Source organism: Puntigrus tetrazona, chromosome 22 (assembly GCF_018831695.1).
Source record: "Puntigrus tetrazona isolate hp1 chromosome 22, ASM1883169v1, whole genome shotgun sequence".
NCBI classification, from domain to species: Eukaryota; Metazoa; Chordata; class Actinopteri; order Cypriniformes; family Cyprinidae; genus Puntigrus; species Puntigrus tetrazona.
The window spans coordinates 9,994,046-10,018,278 of record NC_056720.1 but is presented as its reverse complement, the minus strand read 5'-3'; the positions used below and the strand labels follow the sequence as shown (position 1 = coordinate 10,018,278).

At 37.9% G+C, this 24,233-nt stretch overlaps 2 protein-coding genes across 2 annotated transcripts in view; one reads left to right on the top strand and one right to left on the bottom strand.

The window, feature by feature from the left end:
• Positions 1–21,800, bottom strand: part of yjefn3 (YjeF N-terminal domain containing 3) — a 31,996-nt gene extending 10,196 nt beyond the window's left edge. Inside the window, exon 1 of the mRNA XM_043222234.1 lies at positions 21,628–21,800. Within this exon, the coding sequence (XP_043078169.1) occupies positions 21,628–21,686 (59 nt within the window). The 5' untranslated portion in view covers positions 21,687–21,800. The remainder of the gene's footprint in view (positions 1–21,627) is intronic.
• A 1,471-nt stretch (positions 21,801–23,271) lies between these two features.
• Positions 23,272–24,087, top strand: tssk6 (testis-specific serine kinase 6). The gene has a single exon (XM_043223898.1). It carries the CDS (start codon positions 23,272–23,274, stop codon positions 24,085–24,087), a length of 816 nt encoding a protein of 271 aa, XP_043079833.1.
• Positions 24,088–24,233: the final 146 nt, after the last annotated feature.

Below are 24,233 nucleotides of genomic sequence, written 5' to 3'. Positions count from 1 at the left end.
CAAAATAACATAATAATTAATAAAACAAAAATTGTAATGAAAATATTCTAATTAATGCTAGTTCACAATATTAAGAGATAATATAATAGTGCTTTAATACAGTATAAATATAGTAAAGTACAGTACTATAATGGGTTTTAGACACCATTTTGTCTTGTGCAACTTGTTGACTGTTGTATTTCAACCTGAGGCATTTTTCCAGTATGTTTCCAAGACAACAGGTTCGCTTATATTGCGTATGTTGTCTCTTATTGCTTTAGGCACCCGAGTATCAGAACAAAGGACAATTTATGAAGTTCTCTCAACTGTATGCATGAAGTTTCCTGGCTGAATGCAGCGTTTTCAATTTCAATGCAAAGCAGCTCCCTGCCACCGTCTAGTTCTCACTCTCACTAAATAAAGCTAATAATGAGTTTACTAACACGAATAATGAGCTTGTTGTCTGCAAGGACTGCATGTTATTTGAATAGACAGATAGATATCTCATGTGTGTACTTCATCAGTCATATTTTTGGCATTGGTCAACAGGTCACTAAGTGTTTACTCGGCTCTGATCATTGCCGTAACCCTCAACATGGGGTACTCCAGCTTTCTGGCATTTACCGTCTCCAATAGAGCGCCACAGCCGTCAAGCCGAGTTTGCAGGGGGAGATTTCCTGGCGTACTGTGACACAGTGATATTTGTAAAGTTCAGTCGAGTCTAGCGCTTTTGATATTTCCGTTCCCATCGACCTATTCAGGGAAGTTCTGACAACCATATATTTCCAAAGTTCTCTGAAAGGTTCCAGGGACAAGATAAAGCCCAGAAATCTCAAGCCTCAGCCTTTTAATGTTTCCAGTATGTAGTTTTTGGCCTGCATAAAATATCTTACCTCACTCTATCTCTCGAGCATTAAAATAATTTCAGCACATCCCTTGAGTCTCCAATTAGGCTTCTTTGTAGTGGATGAGCTGCAATAAGCAAATCTCACCGCCAGGGGACAGCGTGGCTCAGAGTGTTCGCCCAGGATCCAGATCACCCACCGGTCCAGACTGCATTATAAGGTCACTTAACATCTATCAGCTCATAACGGCTTACAAAGGGGTTTTGCATTGATGGCACAAAATAACCATTTTTGGTACATATTTAGTGCCATTTTTAATCTTTTAGCAAACCCTTAAAAATATAGGTTCTTTACATCTGTGGTTCAATGAAGAACTTTTCAAATCCAAGGAGGTTCTTGAGATTTTGAAAATGTTCTTCACATTAAGAAACTGCTCATCCAAGGTCCTTTGGGAACACCAAATGCTCTTCAAACTTTAGGAGCTATCCATTGAAAACTTCTTCAGGGAACCAAAGATAGTCTGAAGAACAATAAAAAAAAGAAACTTTTGTGGAATGTAAAGGTTCCAGGGATGAACCTTTATTTATAAGAGTGTACAAATTGGGGTTTTCACAACAATGCCACAGAATAGCCATTATTGGTTACCCTAACAAAGTTTTAGTAAACTAACTACCACCAGACCCAGATACCGTAAAGGAACGCAATATCCAGGTCTGGTGGTATCACGTTTAGCTGTAGCTTAGCATAGATCCTTGATTGTGATTAGACCAGTGGCATCACACTCAAAATGTTGATAGATATTTTTTCTATTTAAAACTTGACTCTTCTGTAGTTGTGTACTGAGACAGATGGAAAATTAAAAGTTGCAATCTTCTAGGCCGTTGTGGCCAGGAAGTATACTCTGGTTCCAGTGTAATAATCACGTATTACATAAGCACGTAAAGTTACTTTGCTGCCGTACCGTGGCTTCAACAGGCTCAAATAGTCCCCAGCCTTTTTAGGCTAAGCTGCAGTTAAGTGCTAGACCCGGAGATCAGGCGAATGGATTCAAAAATGGTAAAACTCAACAGTTTAACTCTAGGTGGCTCGAAAATTTTCAAAACATTTTCAAAAAAAGTGTGATGTTCCTTTAGAACAATCCAACAACTTAAGAACCTTTTTCCACTATAAAGAAACTTATATTCAATAGAAAGGTTCAAATGGTTCTCGGATGTTCTTCAATGCAAATCCAACCATCAATGCAAATAAAGAACCATGATTTTCTTACAGCGTAAAACTGATTTGTAACAGAGGCTCTGAAAATGACAACAGGTTCCTGCAGCATTGCTATTTCACAGGGCTAGGGCTAATCGTTGTTGATCGCCCTTACAGCAAATACACACATGAATGCACAGTCAAATGAACAACAGTATCAACCCGGGCGCACACCCCGAGAGTCTTCCTAATTTCCCCACGAGGAGCCACGCTATCTGTGAGTCGTGAATTGTGCTGATCGGCTGTAATAACAACTCGGCTAATGAGGTTGTTTACCTCCAGTCCGCTAGCTTGCTCAACACACAGGAGTGTTGAAATGGTTGTGCCTGTTTACATGGATGTTTCTGTTGAGCGTTGCACAAAACGGGGGATACTTCTCAATATCCTTTCGGTGACATTTTCCTTCTTTTTCTTCATTTTCAACCACTGTAATTACCTCAGAGCACCACGACAAGTAAATAACCACCTCTCTCATTTAAATAAGTGGGCTTGTTTTAGGGGACCAGCCACTTTTGACAAGAATCCGGTTTACAACCCGATGTTCTCGGTGAGGACCGATTTAACAAAGGAAATGAGTGGGTGAAAACGATATAAAAGAAAAGTAATGACCGTGGAAAACAGGAGAGTACACTGCTATTTGCATAACCGCCAAACTTAGCGCACGGCCCCTCCGGGCCCCCAATAATGTGATAGACGGAGGGGTTATAGACGGGGGGTGGATAGCCTTTTCAGCGCGGCTGACATCTGTTAATTTATTCGGTACAAAATCATTTTCACACAGTGTCGCATGCACTTTTTAATGACAGATGATGGATATGCACCCTGGTGTGAATGCCGCCATGAGCATTTACTTGCAATTTAATTTAACATTTAAAAAAAAAGTAAGTGGCATTTCCATCTTTTTTTTTTTTTTTGTATATATAGTGCTGTCAAATGATTAATCATGATTAATCACATCCAAAATAAAATTCAGTTCACATAATTTGTGCATATGAGTATATGTATATATAGATACACACACACACACAGTATATATTTTGAAAATATAGTATATTACCAGGGTATTTATGAGAAAAATACTGGCAACACTGTTGCCAGCTAGTATCTGTAACAGTGATTAACAGAGCTGCCAGTATTTTACTGTTTCTGTACCATTACAGTGAGTAAATGACAACAGTGTTGCCAGTTTTTTTTACCATAAACCGGGCTTTGAAGTTGATAACTGGCAGCAGTGTTTTCAGTTAATCACTGTACAGTAGCACACATGCTTTGGGTAAAATACTGCATATATATTTATTGAAGGCAGTGCTCATTGTGGTAATCTTATGAAGCATTCTTTCATGTTACTTCATTTCTGAAAAAGAGAAAGAACCTAAATAACTGAATCACAAAAATGAGAAAACTCCTTCACAACAAAAAGCAATAATATGAACAAACATCATGTCAAAAGACAAATATTTGAATCATTTACTTGCAGTAGATTCATTTTCAGTCATTTTCAATCTGCTATTGGATTTCGGTTGTCAAAGGGGTGACACCTGCCCGTTTAGACTCAAACAGTCAGCCCTTGTGTATGTATTTGTAAGCTCACATGTATGTGTGTGTTAATGCATCAGTCCTTATTTCCTGACTGAAGATTTAAACCGTTAAATAGTGACGTAATGCATCATGGGAATGTAGACCAGTAATTCACCAGATAGTATTGCAGTTATTTCCCTTAACAGGTCCTGAGATTTACTGTAGTTTATTATTAGTGTGGCATAACCTGACCTCATATCACAGTAAAATACCTTTCACTGATGTTAAAGCTAAATCTTGGCGATTTTGCAGTTATTTACCCAGAAATCTACAGCAAGGTTTAAAAGTGTATATGCATAATAAATATACACAAGAACATATATAACGTAAAGAAAAACTAGTTTTGGATGTGATTAATCACAATAGATCGTTTGACAGCATTAATACAAACACACACACACACACACACACACACACACACACACACACACATATATATATATATATATATATATATATATATATATATATATATATATATATATATATATATATATATGTGTGTGTGTGTGTGTGTGTGTGGGTGTGTGTGTGTCTGGGTAAATAAAAATGACGATGGGCCTTTGAAGTCTTGAAAAAAAAAAGTCAACTTGTAAAGAGCAACATTAAAAGCAACAACATTAGCGCTTATGCTAATATGTGTGTGTTTCTGAGGGAGAGATAGCGGGAGAAATAGAGTATGTGCTTTCTGTATATAATAAAAAAATGAGGTTTTGCTTATTTTGTTGCTGTAATAATTTGACGAAGTGATATGGAACTGCAAAGAGCTGCCTGGAACCACGTTCTCTGTGTGGTTCCCTGATAAAAGCATAGTATAAATATATACAATGTAAAATCTAGCGGTAAAACATTGTCTCAAGAGTGTAATCCTAGTCAACAAGTACATTGGTTACTCGAACTGAAGTTTCAACTGCCTTGAATGATTCATGGAAAAAACGATGTGAAAAACAACATCTAATGATGCTGAAGATCCAGGAGCTGAACTCTCGTGTTACTCTTAAAGCAATTAAAAACTTCTAAAAGGGGTGACGCTCGAGCCCTTGCTGATTCCTCCCTAATGAGTGTCTCGACTTCCTGCTTGTTAATGACATAAAAGCCAGTCTGAGGCACTGAAGTGGAGGAATGGTCAGCGGACAGCTCACTTTAGGGTGGCGTTCACATAAGGGACAGAGTGGCCTTATTCGACCCAGACTAATGCGGGACCACCCCAATCAAATCGGCTGGAGTATCACAAATGGTTTGGAAGTAATAAGAAAAACAAAACAACACGGTGCTTAAAATTCTTCAAACGCGAGGCCCATAAATCAAAAGTATCACAAAAGTGGAGAGAACAGTAAAGCAGACTTAGAGAGACGAAAAAGGTGAACAGGTGAGCAGGTGGGCCTCATTTATAAAATGTTGCGCAGAAACGAATGGTTTCATCTCTTTGCTCGTAGACGAATCCTAATCAACAGCATTAACGCATAAAATATCCCCAACCATCATAATTTAGAGCAGCGAGAACAGCGTACATTTAAAAAAAAAAACTGGAATACCAGACGATAAATAGTGCGTAAGTCTGCTCAGACCCTCACGTGACGCTACGCACTTTTCCACGGTTTTTATCAATATGAGCGCTGCCGTGGATTTAAGCGTACGCACTTTTTTAAATGAGGCCCCTTGTGTCTGAGTCAGCAGACATGTCGCTTTCCAAAGGTAATTACAGAGCCAAAGAACAGTGGGATGAAGCTGACACCAGCGTTCTGGAACAACTTCACAGTTCTTGGCAGCGAGGAGCCTGGCTTGCCTGACATATGTTTAGAGAAGAGATGAAATATGCATCAAACGTGATACTCTTATTCTAAGATTAGCCTGCGTTTGACATTAATCGAGCGGGGAAGTGTTATTTTACGAGGAAAGAGAACATATTTAACGCGTCTTCTGTTAACATCCGCTGTGTCTTTCCTGAGCCTATCCGTGTTTGACGAACTAGGTATTAAAGTGATAAACAAATGCCGGAACATGCCATCTGCTCTTGCACATTTTTCCACGTTGCCTTCCGTTTCTCCGCTCATCATCAACACGCCGCATTTCAAAGCCACTTCCTCTATTCATCTCTGCCCTTATGCCCACCCTGACCTTTCCAAAGCTAAGTACAAACAGTGCAAAAAATACTATTACTGTGTAATGGAAAGGATAAATCACCATTTTACCAAGTCATTGCCCTGAAGGAACCTCTAGATCCTGAGTTGGCTGCACAGTGAGAAAAACTGGCCATATTAATGAAGCCGAATTATCAAAACTCAAAGCACCTCACTTCCATACCCAGTGTAAAATACATATTCATCAAACGTTCTGGACTTGATGGATTCTGAGCCATGTTCACAGATATTGTAAAATACTCTACCAACAGAGACCCTTGTTTACGTCTGTGTGTTTCTCGGCAACCATTGTTTTCAAACCACAACCGTTTCTGAGGGACTACATTGTTTGGCCTATTAGTTGCTTATTAGGATGCATATTACTAAAATATTAGCCATTTATTATTGGTAATTAAGCACATATTTGTCACATATCTGGACTTTTGTTGTTGTTTTGTCTCGTGCCACGTGCTATCTGTGCCCTGCCTTCCCTTCGTGTTTAGCTGTTTAATTGTCTGCAGCCGTTTCTTGTTAATTTCCTCGTGTATTTAGTCCTGTGTGTTTTCAGTTCACGTTGTCCGATCGTTAAAGTCATTGATGTCCTTGAAGTCCGTAAAGTCTCTACGTTTGAGTTTGTCCTGCCTTTTGTATGTTTATTTTGCAAGTTAAAGAATTAAATCTGTTTAAGTTTTTTGTATCTCGAGTCCCGAGTCCTTTCCGAGAAATCACGGAAACGTGACACATATTAATGCCTTATACAACATGACATTATTCTACACATTCTATTCTAACTATTAATAAGACTTTATTGAGAGAAACGTCATGCTTAATAGTTACAAAGTGTTACCTATTCTAAACTATCACATAATGTATTTTTTTAATACCATTACACTTTATTGCTCTGTATTTTTTTTCCTGAAAGCTTAACTGTTTTTTAAAAAAGCAATAAGCTCCATAAAGGTGTGGTTTGCAGTAAATGTAGCTGTTATAAATTTACTGTAAACCACGGCTTCTTTTATCTGCATTTTTACAAATTGTGGACTTGGCAACCCTGTGATAAGAATTTGCATAAATTCCCGTGCTTGCATTGACTTGTATATAATTTACTTAAATAATTACTTTGTTTTTGGTGTGCACACACCATTAGACCACTAGTCTGAACTTTTCTTTTAAAGGTGCTATACGTAGGATTGACACAGAGTGGTCGAACTAGGTATTGCAGTCCAAATTCAAAATATTAGAGACAATTTTTTTTACCTGACCCCTCCTACTCAGACTTGACGCACATGCAGGTTGCCAGATACCCGCTCAGACCCCTTTCATTGGCCAGCTTGTAGCATTGCTTTTCAGATAAACAAGTATGTTAAGTTAACGTGCTTCTTAAATATCTGCAAACATATTATAGTATTTTTATGCTTTAGTAGAGTCAAAATCCTACATACAGCACCTTTAATTTTTTGTCATCAAAGAAATGATCAACAGAAATCACCAGCGATAACAAGAAAAATGTGTATCATCCTTTTTAGGCTTTTAATTGCAGCATGCTAACAAAAAAGAAGTATGAATATAAAAAACAACATTGCAAAAAACAAACTGAAGCCAAACAATTAATGAACATCGTTAAATTGTCAATAAATGTTGTCAATGGAAATCAAAAAAACACATACGACTTAGCCACAAATATATGTTTAATCATGATGTTATTTTAGGGGCTTTCCTATGTCAGATGCTAAAACTAAAAAACTATGACTAAAACTTTAAATACTATTAAAACTGACAATGCTCTTTAAGAAGCTCTTCATTCGTATCAGTGTTCAAGAAGAGCAGATGCATTTAGCAGGGCGTCATCATCTTGGCCTGGTGCATCGGAAAGAACATGTTTAGAGATTAAGATCCACAGTGCTGGATTTATGGCAGAGGTGCTTGGACTGGTGACAGGAAGGCCAAAGCGACAATGATTTGACAGGAATTACAGGACTTATGTTCCATAATGCAGGAGAATTATGATAAATAGCTTCTTGCCAGTAATGTAATGACATCCATATTGTAGGCATCATCCTCCCCACTTCTGCATAATCGAATACTTACCTCCTCTTTTGTCCAAGTCTCTGACCCATAATTCCTCTCTCATTATGCATTTCAACTGTCCGCTGGGGTGTAAGGGATCCAGAAGACCAGGCACACCTGAAAATGGTATCAGGCCTCGGCCCAGCTGGCCAGCTCAAAGACTTTCATCTGGCCAGATGAACCGGTAAACAACAGCAGGCTACATCGGAGCTTAAATCGTTTTTTGAAAGCCTGAAAGCAAGGAGCTACTTTAATGGCTTTAGAAGGATCACGTTTCGGCCATTTCTCTGGGAAAAATCGATAAACGGGTCATAGCCGTGGTTTCAAGTCCTATCGCTGACCCATAAACTCATCTCCACGACACTTCGGAAGGGCTTGTTAACTCAATTTTGAAACCCATTGCTGAGGCGGCTCGACTTCCCTTCCAAAATGACAATAATACATCAACCGTTCCATTTTTGGGGCTCTGGGAATCTGGCGGAGAGCGTGCAGCGCATGGACCTCTTCATGAACGGGCCTGTTCGGCAGCCAGTCAGCTCCGGGACGACTGCCCGTCGCCATGGCAGCGTTTTTTTCGGTGACACGGAGGCCTGATTTTGACAGACTGCGTTTGGCAGCGGGGAGCAACTTCAGGAGAACTTCATTTGGAAGCACTACTCAAAAAGCCGTTGTAAAATACGGCCGCGAATGATAATAAGTTCCAGCGAGGGATGTCGCGCCTTAACACAGGCCGTTTAGTTCAAGTAGACCAGACAATGAAGTACCGAGCAGCAGTTCGACTCGCCAAAGATGGAGAGACCGCGAAATGTGATTAGCAACCACAATTCATGGCTTAAATCCATTAGTTCCCTTCAGCAGCATTACATCAAAGTGGAACTTTTTCAACGGTCATGTGCTTATGTAATTATGGCCCCTGCCAGTTGGCAGCTTCTCAAGTAACCGTGCCCAGCTAGATATAGCGAGAAGACCACAGGAGACTGTGCAAGTGGAGGAAACCATGGTAACGGAGCAAGTCAGGTCGCCCGAACCGACGGTGCCCGCAGACAGGTTGAAGGATGTAGGGAAGAGAGAGAGCCCGAAAATAGGAACGCAGGTACAGTCCTTCAGGCCCAATTAAAACCGCCGCATGGCTGAACTAGAGATCCTCAGCAAATGAAGAAAGTGAATGTGCAGAGTTAGTAACAGATGCGTTTAGCCACAGATACGGTGGAATAAAATGCCCTGTGATTATTTCTGAGGTGTAATTTAACAGGCTAATTTAAGGCAATAAAACAGTTGTGACAGCCATCTGGAATAATGCAGGACGCATGCCGTGTGAAAACACTGAATCATATCACATCCATTAATCGCGGAATCAGTACAACTTAAGGTTAGGGTGTTATCTTTTAACATTTCGGAGTGCAATCTAATGCCAAATACGCTTAGAATATGATTCGATTTCATGCCTGACTGATTTTAGGTGATTGTGGCATTCCAAAAGACAAAACAAATAAAAACTGCACATTTTACAGTTTATGCAACCTTTTGAGTCTCAAGTGATAAAAAGTGCTATTTTTCTTGAAATGGCATGAAAACCTTGTCAGACCAATAAAATTATCCTTAAATGTTGCCCCGACTAGTCAAACACATATGTTTGAACCAATAATGTCATAATGTTAGAGCTTTGTGAGTACCCAGCATGCATTGCAGCGTGCATAACGATGCAGCTACTGTTCTAGGATTATTGTTTTGCTCTTTGCTGATCATTATTGTTAGTTATTTGTTGTGCTGTGATGCAAAAAGCTAATCTTTCTAGTTAATCTGACTACTTATAAGAAAGCACATCCATTAATGTTTGTCATTCATAAACAAACATAAATTCGATAATGTGGTGACTTTTCATGAAAATTGTATAAAAACATTTACAATTAAAACATACAATCTTAACCCCCCCCCCAAAAAAAAAAAAAAATCTCATTAGAAGTCATAATTCATATGATATGGGGAAATAGCAAGAAATCATTCTAAAAAAACTTTTACGAGAAGTCATAAATTGTACGAATCATAAGAAATCATACAGAAAAACATATGGCAACACAGACATAAAAAATATAACTATTTGTATGAACTATGACAACCCAAACATAAATCTATCCAAAAGAAACCATGTTTTTAGTAGCTTATCTCATGAAAATTTATATGAGATAAAAAAATCGTACAAAAAAATGTACAAGTAAAACATAGATTTGCTTAGTCTCAATAGAAAAAGTAACTTGGGTGAGAAGATAAAATCGTACGAAATTGCAAAAAAAACGCAAATCAAATCTATACCTAACCAAATTATTCACCTGGTCTGACTCGCTCTTATGAGGTCAATAAATCATAAGAAATCAAGCAAAAATCATTCATACCTGAAAAAGCAATTCATACTAAAATGTACAACCTAAAAGCCCCTACAAGCACACTAACATACTATTTTCGCAATCTCGCAAGTATTACTGAGACACAAGGCGGTGTGTTAGATTGCATTGCTTAGCCGTTATCCGGAGAGAGCAGCAGCACAAATTCAGCCTAAAGAAATGAGCAGTGTGTCTTCATTAGGATGCAGCCTTTCGTATTCTCAGGGGATGTTCACTGGTTTTATTTTTCGAAAAAATGAACTAGAGCACAGTGGTCCGAATAGACTGTAGAATAAAAATAAAGGACAGCAGGAGCAGCTTCTGCGTTTTCGCACAGACCTCAAGTGTTTCCTCAAGGAAATCGCAGATACGTGACAAGCTAAGCAAGCCGATGTATTATAACTGACCCCAATCTGCCATCGCTATTTATGCAGTGATACTAATATGCTCTTTCCCCGGGCTTGCTCAAACAACAAATGTGTCATTACGATGCAAAAGATCTCAAGTAGTAATATAATATGATATGAGTGTCGTGAAAACATGTCCAGCTCACATTTCACTCCAAATGCAAAGAAAAAAAAAAGGATTGATTAAATTTTGCGTGAATAATAAACGGCTCTTTTTTTGCACAATTACTATATTTTGCGTACGGTTATTATATTCAAGACAATTTCCCCCTAATCAGAGTATTTGTTTCTCTGCAATATCGTAAAAATAATAACATTAAGTCATTTTCATAAAATACAACAAACGCCACTATACAATAGAAAATAATTTATCGTATTTATTACATATCATGTCATAATATATCTAAATATTTTATAGTATATAATATCATAGCGAGAAAAAAGGGGCCATGGAGGACAAAAAGTTCTATACGGTTCTCAAATTGATTTTGAGGTAAAATATGACCAGCACATGTTTTCTGTGATTTATTTAAACATTTTACAAGATCCCTGCCTTCATGCTCTGGCATGTTTATGGATGTCCTATCTATAAAAATATCTTTAAAAATATTTGGATTTTAATTTTTTGTTAAATTGTAATAATCAAAAGCATCTCTAATGTGTATATATATATATATATATATATATATATATATATATATATATATATATATATATATATGTATTTGTATATATATATATATATATATATATATATATATATATATATATATATATATATATATATATATATATATATATATATATACCAGATACTGTGTGTATTTACATTTTACTGCTAAATAGATTCTGGAACATAACATAATATATTTCCTGTCACAGTTTCTTCAAGTGAAACTTTTATTTTGACAGGTTGCTCTGAAGACCTTGAAGTTTTCATTCGTAGGCTATACGATACGATGAGACATAAAACACAAATAAAATAAACGGCCGCGTTCATTCACATGACTTGTAAATAAACGGTGTTTTACGCACTGACAAAGTATCTCTTCACCCCTTAAAGCGTCTCTCTTGAGGTGCTGTTCGCTGGAATATGGCTCAACACTGGTTTCAATCATCCTGACCAATAGCGTGGCTCCAGTCCTGACCCGGCCTGTCAACGCGAGCCAATGAAAAGGAGTCCTCTGAGATTCTCTCTCAGGCGGCCCATCCTTGTTCTCTCCTCTTCCTTTTGCCCAGGAGATCCATAAACAACGCCGAGACTGTGCCAGAGCATGAAGGCAGGGGTCCGTGTCCTCATCTGGCTGCTCTGAGAATCACAATTCATCCCGAAAAATAAGTCATGTTGAGAACTGTCAACAGCATACTCCAGCGTTATTTACGGCGATACGGCCATATGGCGCATGGAGATACGTCTGCTCAGATATTCGCAATTTGCGATTTGAATTCCCTTCAAGAAACAAACGCGATAAAACATCTCGGTTTAGACAGTTTGATAGCTTGTTTACCTATTCTGATTTCTTTTCGAACGGGAAGCAAGTACGCTACAAAGAGTGAGAATAAAAGCTTCGTTCCTTCCGCCCGGCATTCTGTCGTTCCTCTGTTGAGAGCTTCTCAAAGGAAAACAAGCTCGCGTTCATATTCTATCATCTGATTGTATCGCGCGCCCCGAGTCCAATTCATAACTTTTATAGACATCTTTAATGGAGATTAAACCAGCACTGTTACGAGGATGGCATCCTGGGGAGGGCATTTAGATGAAGAGAGCTGAAGTCAATATGAAATAAATTATACCGTTTTAAATGTACAAAGCTCTAGAGCCTCAATTAAAAAACAAACAGATACAAACAATACAATACAACACTAAGCAGTCAGTCAACCTAAGCATAGGTATTAATAAATCGGCCTACAGTAAGTAACTTTCCAACTACATGTAAACTAGTATTAGTAGACTGTCTGCTTAATATCTTCTAACACTTTAGCTTGAGGGTCCACAACATATTATGACAAATATATATATATGTGTGTGTGTGTGTGTGTGTGTGTGTGTGTGTGTGTGTGTGTGTGTGTGTGTCAACCCTAAACCTACCCTTGCAGTCCACTCTAAAAGTTAGTAGACATGTAGTTGTGAATTAATAAGAATTAATTAACATGTTGTTGACATGTAGTTACAAAGTTATTTATAGTTTGAAGAATGTCTAAAGTGTACTATCAACATAAAGTGTAACCAAAAAGATGTAGATGGAGGACAAAGGTAATTTTAATGAATAAGTGAATAAATAATAAAATAAATAAAATAGTAATATTTAAAAAAATTACATAATATCGTCAAATTAATTGAATATCATTTTAACATTTTATAATAATTCATTAAAATTGAAAAAATATTACTTTTTGCTTAAGAAATAAAAACAAAAAATAATAAAAAGTACTATTATATTATATATATATATATATATATATATATATATATATATATATATATATATATATCATAATTATATATCATAATTATATATCATTATTATTATTATTATTATTATTATGATTCGGTATGGGTAACAAACAAGACTAAAACTGAAAACAAAATCAGTTTTGAAAAACAAAAACTAATGCAATTTTCAAAACTGAAATAAAAGCTGATTCGAAATATTTATAAATACTATGATAGTATCTAAATAATAGTTTGTTTTTTTTACCAAACTCTGGTTTGGATGTTTGTGTTTAAAGTTTTCTGGATGCTTTCGTTTAATTTTAATAGTCAAAAGCATCTCTAATCAATCAATTATTTTATTTAAAAATAAGCAAATAAATAAATCAGAAATAATGTGTATTTAAATAATGTGTCCCTGCTAAATATATCCTAGTAAATATTCCTGGAAAAACTTTTTAATAATATCATTACATTAAGCAATAAATGTCACTCTTTGCAGCTTAATGTGTCATGTTTTGATATATCCATCCAAATGTAGATAAATTCTAAAGTAAATTCTGCTTTTTATGACAGAATCCTAAGTCATAGGGCCCTAAATAACACCGATAATAACTAATATCTTGACATCTTGCATTATGCCAGATCAAAAGAGGGCACGATCCAGTCTCATCTTTGTCTTGTGAATCCTAATGCCAGGTACATACTTTATAGAAACAGTTTGGATATTTAAGACCGACACATTCATTTCCAGGCGGGCCCAAGAGATTTTAGTTTGCAGCATTTCAAATTAAGAGAGAGCTGAGGAATGGTGATTAAAAAAATAATTAAAAACACCTCTAACTAAGACGGGAATGATAATGATAAAAAATATATATACATATATATCCATAACTGAAAAGAAAATCAAATCCTCCAGACAGAAAAGAAAGGATATGATTAAAAGCGAGGATTGATGATATCAGTGGGAGACTGACAATTCATGAATAAAATAAAGGAGGAGGTGGCAAAGCAAAGGGCCGTTATAATTCATTCAGGTGCCCCATGTAACATTATTACAAAATATCACATTTTATGATCAAATAAAGCCAAAAAACGTACGCGAAGTGTGATGTTCATCACAGTCTTGAATACATTTTGGAAGTCGCTTTGTTGTTTCATTCAATTGCGCCAAGCAATAAACCAGGATCACAGTTTGTTCATTCTAGTGAAGCTAAAGAGTAATAATATCCCAAAGGTCACGGAGTGAGGCATTTTGTCACTTTTATGAGCTGCGTACGAGATGCCGCCGAGCTTGTTTGTTGGATTTTTTTTTTAATGAAGAGAAAACAAGATGTAGCTGCCGGCTCATGCAAGAACAATGAGCTCATTTTGCCTAAAACTGGAATTTTAACACGCAGAGATGAGTTAAAAATGGCTGCCGGCGCTGGCAAATCCCTGTTATGTTCCTTGTGTTCTGTCTTTGCTGGAACATCACTGAGGAGAGTCATTATGGAAAATGTGTGTTGTGTGGGAGAGCACAAGCATGCCGGGCGCCAAGATTTTGCTGCTCAAACCTGCTGTAATTAACGCTAACAGCAATGGATACTACTACTATCACAGACACCTTCCAGTACTGCTTTTTGCATGTTGCTGATTTTAGTAAAAATTACTACTACTGTAAAAAAAAAAATACAGTAAAAATTCTGCTATTATCCTAACTGATTAATGAGACAGATTTTATTGACCTCATTGCTATATCCAACATTGTTTACTTTATTACAAGCAAAATGCATTTAATGCTTCTGTGTGATGCGCCGAAAAAAGGATGATGCAAAGTTTGCGTGGCGTTTTGTTTAGGTTTAAAAATAAAACCAACAACGATAAAAAATAGCTTTGTTTTGAGCTGAAATGTTAGGGAAAAAAAATTGTACGTTATTTCAAAGGTTGTAAATTAGTCAGGCTCTATTTATTTCGTCAGTATGTTCCTTACACAGTTTCTGTGTGTAAAAAGTCAACTTTAACTTTAAGCTTTTGTGTAGCGATTTATTCAGATTTAAAAATAACAAGACTCTTCGTATACAAAGCTCGTATAAAAAGACTCGTTAATGTTATTTTTAAACAGTAAAACACAGTAAAAAAAATTATAATTTTTTTATTTATAACAAAATAATTGTTACGCAATCATTTACTTTATTTTATATGTTGCACAAGGTTCAACTCATTATTTTAAGCCAGTTCGTTGTAATTTAAGTTGAAATGACTTAAATATCTAAGTTGATTGTACTAGGCATCAACTAGACAGAATGCATTATTGCTTAATACTTATCCACAATTCAGTCTGGTTTTTATAGTAAAAATGTGTTATATTGACCATTTAACACTAGCTCCACAACGTTTGAGTGCATGATTGTTTCATTTCCATTTTATTTTTAAGTGCTCTTTTACAACCAAAGTGCAACATCGAATGCTTCTGTGTGGCGCTGCACCGGCCAGCAGTGATGAAAAGATCAATGACATCTGTTTCTAGGCCTCCAGCAGGGTCAAATAAATATATCCCTCCCAGCACCAGTGCTGCCGAAGGCCGCCACATGTTGATTGTTGACTGTGATTAGCAAGAGCGCTAATCAGCAGCCCACTAGCGGCCTCGAGAGCAGGTCTCCTTTCACCCTCAGTCACGGTCATTCAGATCACAAGACAGCAAGCTGCCTTTGGCTGATTCACATCAAAAAAATGCAGATGATGAGCTTTAAATGCTTGGTAAAGGTCAGTGATTTCTCCTCTAAGAGCCTTTTTGTTCTGACATTAGAAAAAACACACTTAACAAGACAAGCAGACATGTGTTAACCCAACAGCACTTTTCATCTTCTCACAGATGAACCGTTTTCGGTGGTAAATTCAACATCACTTTTCCATATAGTCAGAGTTGCACTGGGAATTGCCTTTTCCTAGAAATCCTTGAGGCCGAATTAATGGCGGTAAACAGAGGAATTACTTAAGACATTCCGTGAAAGGCAACAAGTACTTTAGTTTTCTCTGAAGCCACAAAAGCTATTACGTGACATCAAAAAATAAGAATTTCTAAATACCGACTAATAACAAAATATGTTTTTAAACCAAATTGCCTGCGGTACCTGACGTTTCTGTTCGTGAAGAAGTAGCCTATTCTTGTAGGTTCGTAAAATTATGAACCACTGATCTAACATGGACTATTTTAACGATGTCCTTGCTAGATTTCATCAAAAATATCTTCATTTGCGATCCGAAGATAAACAAAGGTCTTACGTGTGACACGGGGGTCAGTAATTAATGACAGAATTCTTGTTTTTGTATGAACTATCCCATTAAAGTTAATACAGTGTGCATAAGACCCATAAGGTTTATCGCCACCTACTGGCAGTATTAGTTTCTCATACAGAGTATCATTTAAAAATTGTGCATAAAGTCTCCTAAAATCCAGATTTTCTTTTTAATAAATCAGCAAACAGTCCTCTATCCTGAGCTGGATTTATTAAATTGGATAACGTAATAAATGAAGACTAAGCATTACTACAAAAACAACCTTTGCGACCTATAAACCAAGTGTGTTCGCGAAGCAGAAGACATGGGCCAAATTATAACTTCGAGTTTCTAGACTGTCAGTTTTTGCCAGAGCATAATGGCTTTGTAATAAGCCTAACCGAGCGAGACGGTGAACCCAATTACACCGTCTCTGGCAAAACAAAAAGGGACAATTTGAGACAAGCAAGCTGAAATGTTGGCCAACCACATCCACACCATCAAACTTTACAAAGAACTTCATCTGGAGCAGAACAGTCCGGATGTTTAATCTGGACTTTGTTCTGTCTGACAAAATTCGACGTATAATTAATTGAGTACATATTCAGTACGTGACTGGTCAGCTGTTCCCTTCTCATCCCTCATTCTCTCAGAAACTGCCATGCTGTCAGAAATGTATGTTGACTTCATAGGAATATGTTGCAGTCCCACTGTTTCTATGGCGACTTGGCCATATATCGGTCCCTGACTCGCAGCTGTTCTCCGCTAATGGAAACCGTACCAAGTGCTCGTGAAAGCAGCTCCCATTGATTCTCTTAACGGTTGATGACCCCCCCCCCGCCCAACGCGCCGTAATCCGAGCGTCACGCTTCACCGATTATACATCACATACCTGATGCATTTCCTGCGTGATTACCTCTCGACTCCCAAAATTACCCACAATCCCCTTCTAGCTGTCATATTCCACCCTGCAGGAATGTGGGCTAGTTTTCACGAGAAAAAGCGCAAATGAAAAAGGTCTCAACGCGAAATTCCTGTCCAAACACTCCGCTTCCGTGATCTGGCGAGCAAAATGTGGCATTTAATGAGATCAGTGTAATGCAATGCATTTTTGAATGTTTATGAAGCGAAAATGAAACCATTTTCTAAATAAAGGACAGAATTTTCAGAATAAAGGACATCTCAGTCGAGCTCCATTTACCACGTTACTTGTTAAAGATCACCAGCCTGCGCGGACAAAGGTGCTTTCCTCAGAAACAAAGCCACCTCCCCCATCTCCAACACCTAGTCTATCAGAAATAGAGCCACTTCATTACGCAGCAGCTTGGCAGCGAAGACACTCATTAAACACATCAGGGGGAGAAAAACGAAACACTGTCAATCTTATCCAACAGCCTCCCCCCTTCACAGCCTCAAACACAAGCAGTGATGAACTCATTATATGCGTCAAAGGGAGAGAAAGAAATACAGACTCATTCAACGCCTTGACTGAAGAATACACAGATGAGGAAAAATCGACCAGCCTTTACCTCTAAATCAACGCGATACGGAGAGATCTGGGCCCAAACTAGTAAAACCGAAGTGGTTGTGTTTTACTCTACCCAGTAATTTTGCCTGAGATATATACTTCTATCTATCCTCTTAATGGCTCAGTAAATGAGGCTCTATATGAGCTGAGTCTCGGGTGGATGAGCAAAAGGAGCTGAAATAAAAAAGCGAACATTTAAATCCTGCTCCCAAAAGAGAATAACGAGCACTTTATCTGCCACTCTGGCCTTTCAATGTCTTAATAATCAAAAAATGGACGTATTTAACTCTGCTCTTAGAGGTATTCGCATTCATGAATCATTTTATCTTAAAGATCAATCTTGAAGGAATCAAAGTAGACTGTATTTGCTTTCATAATACACATGGTTTTGCTGGGGATGATTCACTGTACATTATTTGACAGAAAAATGTGTATTTTTCTGAAACGCACCTCTCATTTTCCGACTTCCACGGTGCTTCAGTAGAGGGTGTTGATGGATTTTTCTGACAACAAACGCCTCTCCTTTCGCCGTTTAATCTACGTCAAGCCTCAGCGTGAGCAGGGCTATCTTGTAGAAATAGAAACTAAGTGACCGTTACAAAGCAGGTTTTGATTTGCGCGCAGAAAAAATACACATGGCCCAATATTAAAATATTTTTTGGTCTCAGATTTACCATAGCAATAGATTTATTATAGCAATATCACACAGGCGACGAGTGCAATATCAAGTACTTTTCATCCTTAATAGCAAAAGTACAAATGTGATACTGGTTTACACAATACTGGTTAGTAAACTGGCCGCTTCCAGCTATTTTTAGCCGTACAAAACAGCTTGTTTTGCTGCTCGATATTGCAAACGGATGCATCTTAGAAGTTTTTAATTGAGCACCCTGGTTTGTAGTGCAAACAGCTTAACGGTTTACTGCACTTTGTTATTCTTATCGTTATTCCCGTACAGTGGTTAATGAACAGAAAGTCTTGCAAAAAGCAAAAAAAAAAACGACTTACTGCCACGCTGAAAAATACGATGGATGAAGCCACAATTGTGTGTTAGTGTGCAATAGTGTGCTTGCTATGTGTTTTGAACAAATCGGGTCAACCAAGGCTTCATTTCATAAAGAGATCCATTTACTTCATTTCTAAATGAATCAGGAGTTTGAACAAATTGAATGAACGAATGAATGACCGACTCAATGACTTCCTCATTAAGACTTTTATCACTACCTACTGGCAGTTTTAGTTTCTCATATAATTTAATTAAAAGTACATACATAATTTTACAATACGTCTAATCTATATTTTGAATAGCATACTATAATACTAATATTACTATTTCTCACGTTTTTTTGTAAAGTATGCTATTTCATTTCTGCTTCAACCAGCCTTACATGGGTTAAAATAGTTTAAATTGCAATGATCAGATACTTTTAACGTATTTCAAATCTTTGGAGTAGCGGCCCATTGCTTAGTTTGAATAATTGTGCTCACATTAGAGTTCAAGTCTAACTGGATCACATTTGATAGATCTGGATTGATGGCACATCAGACAATTTCTGGCATCAGAGCTGAAGAGACAGATGGTGTATGACAGTATTTTGCTCGACCAGCTGAGAACAATGTACGTGGACACCTCTATGATTTTGTAAATTGGTGGATCATTAGACATCAATACATGAAGAGCCAGAAGGGTCAGCCAATATTCCAACTGAACTGACTTAAGACATTCAGCCAATCGAACCTTTATTACATTAGAAGTAATGCACTGCCTGGTAACAAACCACAAATCATGCAGGCTGCTCTGTTATTGCATTTGGAGTCTTGGCCTATAAATAAACCCCAACGCCCAACAGAAACGAAACAGAGCTGAACGGTGAACTGTATAATAACACCTGTAAAGTCCTCTCCAGCAACTTTTTTCCTCATGTGTTGCAGCTGTTGGGTTGAAAAGGCATGCGATTCTGAATAAAGAAGAAAGGACAAATTAACATATAATCCCTGTTGAAAGCACCAGCATGGCTACTGGTTTGAGCTGGTTTAAGCTGGTCAAGAGCTGGTTTAAGATGGTCCTTGTCTGGTCATTTGCTGGTTCTAAGCTGGACCTAAGCAACTAACTCAGGACCGGCTTAGGACCAGCACTTGACAAGCATAAACCAGTTCATGACCATCTTAAATCAGCTCAATCCAGCCATTAATATTCATTTTTTATCTGAAAGTGAGGTTAGTGCCAGGTCAGCGCAGGAACTCTCGGAAGTAGACCATTCCGAATCTGTCCTCTTTTTGAGTCAATCATCTGCCAATGATTTATCATTTTGAAACAGGAAATGAGGTCATGTCAGTGGTGCATGCTAGCCCTTAACTAATGACTATCCTGACATGTAATGCTAAAAACATAAGCATTTTAACCACTTTATTTTTAATGCTAGGCATCTTTAACTTGAATGTGTGGGAAAGCTTCCAGTTGTCTTAGCTGTACAGAACAGCTGTTTGACGTTGCAAACCTGTCAGTTTCACCAACGACTGAAGTTTGTTACTCTTTTAATTATTTAAAGCTAATGATTCAGAAGCCTCGCCCATTCACAAGAATATATAGCTTACTTCTGCTTTGAAATTAGCGGATACTGTATTTAACTTGCAAAAATATTCAATTAAAATGCTAGTTTTCAATGGCTGTTGACGGAGAAGATCCTGTCATCTCGAAAATCCAATTTGTGTAACCTATCTTGGTTTGGGCGTCAATACCTGACGTCAATAAAAGGACACAGCGGCCATTAACACGTACTAATTCCAGGATACACAGTTCGAATCTACAAATCAATCTTTTTTTAAAAAAAAAAACAATAATAGAAAAGCCAACTGTTTGCATTCACACTTTGCGGTTTAAACACAAAACCATTAGTAGCTATGAGGATTTTAAGTTACAGTAGGAACATTAATCTCCCCCCAGAATCCACGCTGTTAAATCTCAAATCCTTAAATCCTATTATTCCATCCTCCCTTAAAGTGTATAATTTGCCCCATCTCTTGCCGACCGCCGTATTTTAAACGCCGTGGGCTGGTGTGAAGAGCTTCAAGGGCCTCTCTTGCCAGGAAAGCCCAGTATGGAAAGCAAACCTCGTGCCGCTCGGGCTTCTGATCAAAACACCATTTGTTCTGTGTCATTTTTGCAATATATTCTCCGGCTGCATCTGCTATGTCTAAACCTCACTAGGAATATGAGGCAATTCGTCAGATGTTAGATTATACTGACACTTTTATATACCGGTAATGCTTTAGAAAGCAATTGTAACATGCCATATTTCACTCAGCTCAGGAAACAGACGACCTCCCGCTTGTTTAAAGAGCAAATCTCTGGCCATGATGTTGCCATCACAACGTCCAGCAGCTAAAATGTCACATCACCTTTGTCGACATGCCTAAATCACCAACAAACTGCTGCAGAGAGAGCTGAAGTGGACCGTTCCTTCCACCTGTTTGCTTACAAGCCACATTCCCAGGTTATTAAAGCACATTGATCGTAATCAGTGTGTCTTATTTTTGTAAACAGGAAAGGTGGGAGGAAATTAAGTTAGATGCATTTTCTTTAGAGAGCCAGGGATATTACAGCCATTCTTCTGTGTCACAAATCGCATTTAAGCAAAAGTTAGACTGAAAGGATGCTGGAAATATTACTCACCCGTACTGAAATCTCTATTAGGATGCATTTAAACACAGACCTGTCTTTAAAGGTTCTCTATGTCTAATTTAGTCACATTATTAAAAAAAAAAAAAGGAAAAAAGCTTACCTGAGATAACGGAGTGGCTCTATGGTCTCAGGTTCTTTCTCATTGGAGCTGTGGTTCATCTTGATTGATTCAGCCGTGCTTATCTCTAGCAATAGTCACCCTCTTATTGCTCTTTCTCTTTCTCACTGTGTGCCCTGCTTCTGTCTACTGGCTTACTGGCTGATAAACCCAGGCTCCACGCGTAGATCAGCTACTCTTGCTGGAAGTGTCAGCCAATTAAGAGGCAGGGAGACACCGGGAGAGCCGTCTGATTGGCTGAGCACCCCTGATGCTGGAAAGCTCAGTCAAGCATGAACCGCATCCCTTTCAGATGTAGCATCCTCAGTACGAGTGTGTGAACATGTCTATTTCAATTCAAACGCTTATTCATCATGGTGCTGCTTTGGCACATTATTTATGTAATACTACTGGTCATGCATATATTCATCCAGTGAGGTATTAATATATTTAAGGTTTAACCATTTATAATGATTTTAGAGAACAATGTGAGACTAATTTATGTTTTGACTGTGACGCTGCTTACATATAAAACAAACAGTGCAACATGTTTATGCTTAATCCTGTTATGAATATGCACGAACTGGCTCATTTGCATTTGAAATGAGCAATCAGTAATATTTAAAACAATTTAAATAATAGAAGCGTTCTAATAAAAACTGGATTAATATAGTTTAGCCCCACACTGCCGTTTAGAGGTCATAGAGTGCCATTGCAGGTACAACATTGTCCAGTTCTGTTAAAACGCTAGGGATATAATTGAGCCCCAGTTCATGCATTTGTGGACATGCAGTTAGAATCAACTTAATGACCATAAAGCTGATGTAGGGCGTCGAAATAACACGTTAAATGCTCGAAAAGATGTCTTTTTTGACTGTTTTTGAACGACGTGAGGAAACCTATTCCCGCCTAAAAATTAAAAACGTTGCTTTGAACTAATGTTCGAAGCAGGAAAAAGTCAAAATTTGAGATATAATGTCGCGGTTAAAAATAACAATAGAGATATGAATTTGGAAGTCAGAGCTGTATATTACTGCTATCCATATTCCCATAATTTTTGTTTGTTTGTTTTGTTTGTTTTTATTAAAGGGCGACGCGTTTGCCACCATTTTAGAACCGACACATTAAAAAAAAAAAGTTCTCATTAATCAGTCAAGTCTTAAAAATTAACAAAATAGTAAATAACCCTGCTGAAAAAAGACAGCATATGTTATGAAGCTGGTTTTCGGTAGTCCATTTCCTGGTTTATGCTGGTCATGTGCTGGCAAAAGACCATTTTAAACCAGCAAAGGACCAGCATAAACCAGCATCCCACAACCTCAAATCATCACATACCTAGCCAGTATATGCAGTTTTTTTTTTTTTTTATGTTCAACAGAGTATGGATTTATTGGGGTAAAAATAAAAATCAGGGGGCTGACTGTTTCTTCTTAGTACCTGGTATGTGATCATAACCTGTCCCTTGACTCCATTCTGAATTCTATTGTGACATCATCAATTAGAATGCTGAGATCTCTCAGAATGCGGTAGAATTCAAACGCCTGCTTCAAAATACTTTGCAGCAAGGGTGAAAAAGTGATCCAAGCTCAAAGCCAAGCCCGAAGTATTAATGCAGCTGTGTTTTGAACTCTTTTGAGATTTGAAACAATGTCTGTTAATAACGTTTTGAAGGGAATGGGCTACAAGATCATAACCGAGATTGGTGAAGGCAGTTTTTCCCAAGTCAAGCTCGCCACTTCGCAGAAGCACCACTGTAACGTGGCCATCAAAATTGTGGACCGTGTGAATGCCCCTAAGGATTTTGTCCAGAAGTTTCTTCCAAGGGAACTGGCGATTTTGAGACGAGTCAATCACGAGCACATCGTGCAAATGCACGAGCTGATTGAGGTGGCTGGTAAACGACTTTGTATTGTGATGGAAGCTGCAGCAAAAGATCTCCTTCAGAAGATACAAGAAGTGAAACGCATCTCAGAAGAACAAAGTAAAAACTTGTTCTCTCAGATGGTCAGTGCCATCAACTACCTCCACCAGTTGGACATCATCCATCGGGACCTCAAGTGCGAAAACGTGCTTCTGACAGCCGAAGAACAAGTCAAGGTCACGGACTTCGGTTTCGCCCGCTGTGTTCAAAATCCTTCAGAGCTCAGTCAGACCTTCTGTGGTTCTGCAGCCTATACTCCACCAGAAGTCATCATGGGAATGCCGTATGACCCAAAAAAGTACGACATATGGAGCCTTGGGGTGATTCTGTACGTCATGGTTACTGGATCGATGCCATACGACGATACCAACTTGAGGCGACTTAACCGTCTTCAACGAAGGTCTTTAGTTTTTCCGGATGACGCTGGTGTTCAGGAACCATGCCAGGTCTTCGTCCGTACCCTGCTCCAGTTCAATCCTTCCACACGCCCAACCATTCAGCAGGTGGGAGAACATCCGTGGATGCAGAAGGGAAAAAGCTAAAGGACACAAGCTAATAAAACAGAGTGTGCAAATGCAAAGAAACACAGAGTCACAAATTAATTCAGCTGGGATAGTTTGTATAGTCCTAATATTTGAATTCCAGTCACAACTGAGGAAAGGTATCAGTTTTAGGAGAACAGTCTGAA